The sequence below is a fragment of the Talpa occidentalis genome, unplaced genomic scaffold (assembly GCF_014898055.3).
Source record: "Talpa occidentalis isolate TD23 unplaced genomic scaffold, MPIMG_talOcc4v2.1 talOcc4.14, whole genome shotgun sequence".
Classification (NCBI taxonomy): Eukaryota; Metazoa; Chordata; class Mammalia; order Eulipotyphla; family Talpidae; genus Talpa; species Talpa occidentalis.
Genome location: NW_023601433.1, coordinates 39,091,027 through 39,099,811, shown reverse-complemented (window position 1 = coordinate 39,099,811; position 8,785 = coordinate 39,091,027). Strand labels below are relative to the sequence as shown.

Sequence of the window (8,785 nt, the reverse complement as noted above, 5' to 3'; positions counted from 1 at the left end):
TCCTGCACTCCCAGCAAGAAAGCCCTCCCACTGCAATCCAGGAGGACAGAGCCCTGTGTTCCTGGCTCTAGAAGCCTGGAGCAGAGTCTCCACCTGGCTGGGCTGGAAGGGGAAAGGGAAAGGATGGTCTTGCTTCAAATAACACACTCTTTTCTTATAGAATTTTTTCATTGGCAGTTTGCTCTTAGGATTATTTCCAGCAGCTGTAAATTGTTGCTTTTTTTTAATTAATAATTTTCAGTATTTACACTGGGGAGGTTGACAATAGAATGCATTATATTGTCATGCTGAAAATGGGTATTTCTGATGCTGTAGTTGTTGCTACTAGTAGAGATTCTGAAGGAGCATACGTGCAACTGCTTGTCATAATAGCTGCTAAGAATAACATAATTAGAGAACAAAATGAAGGAACAGTAAGTTCCTGGCCTAATTTCTTAATAGGGATAGTTTTTGTGAAATATAATGGATGACAAAGAAAAACTGTAATGATTGACTCTGTATTTGTGATTTGACTGTAGAGAGAGAAGAATTCTGGGAGCAAATGTGTGATTTCCATGCATTCCAGAACCACTACCACTATACAAGATCCTAAAAATCCAGAACATCTGAAGACATTTACTTTTGACCTGGCATATTGGTCTCACAATGGATTTGAAACGGATAAAGATGGTGTGTTTATTTCAGCTGATCCTGGCAGTAAATTTGCAGGCCAGGTAAATTACATACAACGGCAGTGGGAGCTTTTTTGAAACTGAAGTATTAACAGTAGAACAGTACAATAATGTTTGGGCAAATAATGTTTGATTTTAAAGTTACTCCTTTTTCAAGGTAAACATGAGCTCCAAAAATACAGTCATTGCCTAAATAATTTGTAGGTAGTCAAATCAGTTGGTTTCCCAACTTATTGGCATATTTTGAAAAAGGAATTTTATCTAAGTCAATTTTATTTTGCTTCTATAAGACAAGCAAAATCAGCAAAACTTGTGATACACTTAGCATTTGAGATCTTTTGTTGCATTGCATGTAAGTATGAGATGTACTATTTCACCTTAAAGTGGCTCACAATTTGGTAAAGGGAGACAAGCAAATAAGTGCATTCAAGTCTTACAGGTTCTGCGATAAGAGTAGTTACGAGCTACAATACAGCACCGAGTACAAGCAGTCGTTTCAATGTGGTCAAGACTCATGAGTTGCTTAGATCTGTGGGTTTAAAGTTTGCATTAAATTTGGAAATATTTCAGCCATCATTTCTTCAAGTGTTTTTGTTCCCCTTTTTCCTTCTGTGACTGCAATTACATGTATACTTGAGATTGTCCCACAGGTCACTGAGACTGTTCATTTCCCCCTAGCCTTTACTCTCTGTTCTTGTCTACCCACTTTCAAAAGTCCTTATTAAACCACCCTTAAAAAAAATACCCTCTTTCAAATTGTTCTGACTTAACAAGCTCACTGAAAGGAACTTCCAGGCCCTGGAATGGTTTGAGAACCACTGTCCTAGAGCACCAATTAAAAAATCAAACAGAAGTGTACCTAATGAATCAATTATAAGGAAATGGAATTATGAAACAATGCAAAACATGGTAGGAAAAGGGGGCATTTATTTTTTTAAAGATTTATTTATGCATGCAAGAGCTGGGGTGCAGGCCAGTGGTGTGGGGGGGTGGTGAGAGGATTCACCAGAGACAGAGTGGGGAACAGAACAGGCAGACTGATTGAAACACACTGCTGGGGGGAGCAGCAGGAGAGTCAGGGGAGGCCTCTGTGCCATGTAGGTCACCTCCCTGGCTGGGGATCAAACTTGTGCTTCAGTGGCTGCGGAGACAAAGTGGGGAGCAGAACAGTGTGCGGAAATTATCAAAGTTCCTGTCTTTCCATATGGATATCCAATATCTCCAGCACCATTTGTGGAGAGAAGTTCATCTTGAAGAACATTATCACCTGTATTAGCCTGCTAGGGTTGCCATAAAAATTACCACAAACTGAAAAGAACAAAAATTTATTCTACTATATATAAAATTAATCAAAAGTGGACCATAGACTTGCTAGAGCTAAAATTATAAAACCTCTAAAAGAAAAATAGGAGAAGGGCCTCCCTGGTGGTGCAAGGGGTTGAGCACTATGAAACATTCCGCAGCCACTGCAGCACAAGTTTAATGCCCGGCCAGGGAGTAACCCACATGGTGCAGCAGGCCTCTCCTGTCTCCTCGCCTGCTGTATTTCAGTACATCTGCCTGTTCTGCTCACCACTCTGTCTCTGCTGGATCCTCTCACCTCCACATCTCTGGCCTGCACCCCAGGTCTTGTATGCATAAATAAAATAAATCTTTAAAAAAACAAACAAAAAAAGAAAAATAGGAGAAAACTGTGATCTCAGATTTTGCAAAAATGTCTGAGGACAAAACTAAAAAAATTGGAAAAATGGAACTCATTTAAAAAATTTTTTCCCTTTGAAAGATACCAATAAGAACATAAAGAGACAAACAACCAAGAAAGGAAATAATTTTTGCAAAACATATCCAATAAAGTGTCCAAATATAAAATGAACTCTCACAACTTAATTTTTAAAAGGAAAAAAAAAATCAAATTTTTAAATGGCAAAAATAGAATCAGAGGCTTCACCAAAGAAGATATATAATTTACCTAAAACCAAATGCAAAACTCCTTTAGTCATTAGGGAAATGCAAATTAATACTACAATGAGAAAATACTGCACATTCAAGAGAATGACAAACATTTAAAACTGACAATACCAAGTGTTACCAAGCATATGGAACAACTAGAACTCTCATATAGTGTTTACAGCAATGCAGAAAGTTTCAGTTATTTTGGAAAACAGATAGTTTCTTTAAAATTTAAGCATGCAACTAATATGACAATCCAGCAATTCCAAGAAAAATATAAATGGGTATGTACTCACAAACACATGTATACAAAGTGACCTGGGGCCAAAGTTGGGAAGAGGGACTTGAGTATAAAGTGGCACAAGAGAACTTACAGAAATAATTATAATTTTAAAAATATTGATTGTGGTGATTGCCACATGGCTGAATACATGTTAAAATTTTAAAAGATTGGCAGTGGCCAGAGGTGAGGGGTGGGTGCATGGGTGAAATGGGTAAAGGTCATCAAGAGGTATAATATTCTGGAAATCATTTTCTAATATATATTAGAATATGATCATTTTCTAATATATTAGAATATATCTAATATAATCATTTTCTAATATATAGATCATTTTCTAATATACTAGATAATATGTGGTACAATTGAAACTAATAAAAAGTTATATGTCTATCATTTCAATTTTTTAAAAATATGTAAGAATTATGCTGTATGAAGTCTGATCAACTTTGCCAACAACCTTTCCTCTCATTCCCAAGTGAGAATGAACACCTGCCTGTTACAATACAGCTATTATTATTAGAAAAACCTAGACTATATTGCAGAATCATTGCTTCACATATTACAATGCAGAAAATGTTTTGTGTAGTTGATTATAGGATGGTGTGGGAAGAAATTGGAAATGTAGCTATGACTTCTTGGTAAATCCAATCTACAACCGATACCCAAAAGATATTTCAACAGAAAACTGTATGAGAAAACTACACATCTAACAAAATTCATAGAACAATTCTATTTTTTTTTTAAGATTTATTTTATTTATAGAAGAGCCGGGGTACAGGCCAGATGCGTGGGAGGGTGAGAGGATTCACCAGAGACAGAGAAGGGAACAGAATAGGCAGACTGAAGAAATACACTGCTGAGGGGAGCAGCAGGCGAGACAGGAGAGGTCTGCCTCGCCATGTGGGTTGCTCCAAGGCTGGTGGGGATCGAACTGGCACTGCAGAGGATGCGGACAACTTCATAGCACTGCACTCAACCGCCTGCGCCACTAGGGAGGCCCCTGAACAATTCTATTCTTTAAGGTTTTATTTAACAACATTCTATACTACTTGTTTAAGGTTTTCAATATATAGAAATTGACAATAAAATCATTTTCCCAAGTGTCTTTTCCCAATTAGTACAGGGAAGACAGCAAAACTAGTTACTTGGCTAAGCTTGGTAAGCACTTAAATCTAGCTAATAACTCCTATGGCAGAACATATATCCATTATATAAACACATTTTTCTCTGGTAAAAATATGATTACAATGTTCAGGGAAACCATAGGTCAAATTCTGCATTTTAGACCTGGATCTCTCCTTTTCTTCAAGTATAAGTTTTGTTTCTTTCTCATTAGAAACAGTATAAAATTTGGTTATTGTTTGTTGTATCTATATAAATCACACTAAATTGATACGTGTATTTTTCCCAGAAAATATGCAAATGTATATGTTGCAACAAATGGAACCCTTAATGCTTTCTTACTGTATTATGAAATTAGTGAGCAGAAGCGAATGCACTCTTTGAAACAGCCTAAGTAAGAAAAACCAATGGCCCCTGTAGCAGTCAGACCACAGCCTCCTTTTCAAGCAATTGTGGGCACAAGTGTCTGTGTCTCCCACTTAATGGAAAAAGGGGGGCACAATTGTATGTGTATGTTGGAGAAATGCTCAGAACCACTAGGTCTTGTGAAAAAGAAGAGAGTTCACCAGAAGAATTTTTCTGAGTTTTAAAAACTTAGTCCATGGGGTCTCCCCGGTGGCGCAGCGGTTGAGCGTTGGGTTGCGAAGCTGCCCGCAGCCTCTGCGGCGCCGGTTCGATCCCCGGCTGCTCCCCAGCCATCGGAGAAGGGTCCCACATGGCGCGTAGACCTCTCCTGCCACCCGCTGCTCCCCTCAGCAGTGTACTTCGGTCCCTCTGACTGCTCTGCTCCCCGCTCTGGCTCTGGTGAATTCTCTCACCCTCCCACGCTTCTGACTGTACCCAGTGCTTGTATAAACAAAGCAAACAAACAAATAAAATAAACAAATAAAATAAATAAATAAAACATGCCTCTATTAAAAAAAAAATCTTTAAAAAAAAAAAAACAACTTAGTCCATGGACCTCCCCTGGTGGCACAGGTGGTTGAGCGCCACGCTGTGAAGCTGCCCACAGCCTCTGCAGTGCCAGTTTGATTCCTGCCTGCCGGCCAGCCAGTGAAAATCCTACATGCGGGGCAGACCTCTCCTGTCGCGCCTGCTGCTCCCCTCAGCAGTGTATTTCGTCAGTCTGCCTGTTCTGTTCCCCACTCTCTCTGGTGAATCCTCTCACCCTCCCGTGCATCTGGCCTGTACCTTGGTTCTTATACAAATAAATAAATAAATCTTAAAAAAAAACTTAGTCCATATTTGGGCAAAGATGTAAAAGGCACAAATTCATGATTGATGGATACTAGTGAGTTGAAGATACACCTTGTGGTCCATGGTGATAAGTTTTTTCTAAACTGACAAATACCTCTTTGGTTTCCAGTTTCATTCTGTTGGTTCTAAGACAGCATTTGAGTTAGCCTTCAACTAGGTCATTTAATCTGAATTAAGGTGGAATTTATCAAACCAGAATATATGTTCTATTTTAAGAGTATCGTGAAATGCCTGTGCTGAACATCATGCCTGTGATCTTTCCAGAGGGAGATTTTCCACGACCTCGGCAGAGGGATTCTGGACAGCGCGTGGCAAGGCTATAACTCTACCCTCCTGGCCTATGGCCAAACCGGCTCTGGAAAAAGCTATTCCATGATTGGATTTGGTGCAAACAAGGGGCTCATTCCAAATGTGTGTGAAGAGCTCTTTCAAGAGATTGAGAACCGAGAGAGAGACAAAGAATACCAGGCATGTGTTATTCCGGAATGACTTTTTTTTTTTTTGAGATCACATTGATTTACACCACTGTAAATGTTTGAGAATATAGGTTCACAGCTCCTCAAGTGTATGTTACCACACCACACCCAGCACCAAAGTACCAGGAACTTTCCACCTTAGTTCATTGGGCACCACTTCCATCTTTTGCTCCCAACCCGTTCTGTGGTCAAACTCCAAGGGTTCATTTTGTTTTGTTTTTGTCTCTCCCTTTGCTTTGTTTATTTATATTCTACATATGACTGAAATTATCCAGTATTTGTCTTTCCCCTTCTGACTTATTTCACTTAGCATAACCCCCTCCACGTCTATCCATGTTGCTGCAAATAGCAAGAGTTCATCCTTTTTTTAATAACAGCAATTTTACATTGTGTTTATATGCCATAACTTCTTTATGCACTCATCTGTCATCGTTAAGATGTTTCCATATCTGGGCCTCCCCGGTGGCACAGTGGTTGAGCACTGGGCTGCGAAGCTGCCCTCAGCCTCTGCAGCACTGGTTCGATTGCTGGCGGCAGGTGAGGGTGCCACATGGTGCACAGACCTCTCCTGCCACCCGCTGCTCCCCTCAGCAGTGTACTTTGGTCCTTCTGCCTGTTCTGTTTCCCGCTCTGGCTCTGGTGAATTCTCTCACCCTCCTGTGCTTCTGACTGTACCCAGTGCTTGTATAAATAAATAAATAAATCTTAAAATAAACAAATGTTTCCATATCTTTGCTGCTATAAACAGTGCTGCAATGAACATAGCATGTGTATATGATTTGAAGAACCTCCACACCATCTTCCATAAGGGCTGCACCAATTTGCAATCCACACCAAAAGTGTGCAAGGGGTTTTTTTTCTCCATACCCTCACCAACACTTAGGCCATTCTCACAGTTGTGAGGTGATATTGATTTATGGTTTTGATTTGTATTTTCCTAATAATAATTGATGATGAGAATTTTTTTCATGTGCCTGTTGGCCATTTGTATGTCTTCTTTGGAGACGTGTCTTTTCAGGTCTTTTGTCCATTTTTAGGGTATCATGTGAAATTTTGTTGTTGTTATCATGTGAATTCTTTCTATGACTTGAATATTAGCTTCTTGTATTATGTGCAATTTTTTCTCCGATTCATTCTTTTCACTTTAATGATAGTTTCTTTTGTGTGTAGAGTTGTTTTTTTTTTTTTAGGGGGGGAGGTGGTTTTCATGTAGTCCCATTTGCTTGCTTTTGGTTTAATTACCCTTGCTATTGGAGTTGAGTCCCCAGGACATCTCCAAGGTCAATGTGTTGGTGTCTATACCCTGTTCCCTTCTATGTGTTTTGTGGCTTCAGGTCTAAACATCCAAGTCTTTAATTCATTTTGAATTAATTTTGTATATGGTGTTACATAGTTGTCTAGTTTCATTCTTTTGCATATGACTGTCCAGCTTTTCCAGCATCATTTGTTGAAGAGACTTTCCTTTCTTCATTGTATACTCCTAGCTTCTTTGTCATAAATGAGTGGTCCATGTATGTGTGGGTTTATTTATGAACTCTGAATTCTATTTCATTGATCTGTGTGGCTATTTTGTAATCGATATCATAATGCTTTCATTACTAATGCTTTGTAGAATAGTTTGCAGTTGAGGAATGTGATAATTCCTAGAATCCCTTCATTGTTTTTTAAAGATTGATTGATTGATTGATTGATTGATTGATTTATACAAGAACTGGGGCACAGGCCAGATGCGCAGGAGGGTGAGTGGACTCACCAGAGACAGAGTGGGGAGCAGAACAGGCAGACTGGTGAAATATACTGCTAAGGGGAGCAGCGGGCACGACAGGAGAGGTCTGCCTCACCATGTGGGACCCTCGCCAGCCGGCCAGAATCCAACTAGCGCTGCAGAGGCTGTGGACAGCTTCACAGCGCAGCACTCAACTGCCTGTGCCACCAGGGGAAGCCCTAGAATCCCTTCATTAGGGAATTTTTTTTTTCATTTTGGAAATCCCTCACCCCAAATGAAAAATTATCAGCATCTTTATTATTAGGATAATGTTAATTTTCCATACCAAAATTTTTACATGAATACAAAATCATATTGCCACTAAATGAAGTGTTGAATTTTTTCTGGTTCTATGGAGTAAAAGTCAAAGAAATTTTTTAAAAGGCATTTTGAGTATCAAAGAAACAGACATCCTAAATGCTAACAATAGTACGTTTTTTATCATTGAAGCTTACACCATAAAACCTTTGCTGACTCAAGTCTACCCTTTCCTTTGTTTCTCTCTTCTACAAATCTGTGGGTGTGTGCTTATCTTAGCTTATTGGTTTTAATTTTAAGAAAAGAATAAAGAACATTATTTTGTTTCTTAACTAACCCAGTATAGTTCCCTACTTGCTCTAGCATAAAACCCTCAAAACTAAATTTTACAATCATTAAAGCTTAGTGACATTTTCAAAATGGAGAGTAGCCATTAACATAATTAGCTTTAGAACATGACAGTAAGCAGTCTTGTATTTCTGCTTCCTCCAAATGACAAAAGTGATTAAAGTGTTTTATGAAAATTCAACAGTGCACCATCTTTTAAAATCTTAATCATCAACTGATTTAAAAATATGTTCAAGTTAGAGAGAAAAATGACTAAAACCCCATTACCTCACTAAAAAGCATTCATATTTCAGTACATTTTTTTAAATTTTTAACCAAAAATTTTCCACATCAATACAATAAAATATTTAAAAATTCAAAAACCCAAGAGAAAGGAAGCAAAAACATCTACATGGATATACATAGCAACATATCACAAAGTGGAAACGACCTGAATATCCATCAACTCATGAATAAAATGCATCCATGTAACGGATTATTATTCAAGATTAAAACAGAACATAGCATCTGATACATGCTACATCATGGATGAAACTTGAAAACAAGTTCTTGTGTGTGTTTTTTAAAACTATTTATTTATTTATGCATACAAGAACCGGGGTATAGGCCAGAGGTACGGGGGGTGAGAGGATTCACCAGAGACAGAGCAGGAACA

At 38.5% G+C, this 8,785-nt stretch overlaps 1 protein-coding gene across 1 annotated transcript in view; it reads left to right on the top strand.

Annotated features, from left to right (window-relative positions):
• Nucleotides 1-524: 524 nt before the first annotated feature.
• Nucleotides 525-8,785, top strand: part of LOC119244134 (kinesin-like protein KIF28P) — a 45,326-nt gene continuing 37,065 nt past the window's right edge. Inside the window, exons 1-2 of the mRNA XM_054694964.1 lie at nucleotides 525-713; nucleotides 5,548-5,751. Of these exons, the coding sequence (XP_054550939.1) occupies nucleotides 555-713; nucleotides 5,548-5,751 (363 nt within the window). The 5' untranslated portion in view covers nucleotides 525-554. The remainder of the gene's footprint in view (nucleotides 714-5,547; nucleotides 5,752-8,785) is intronic.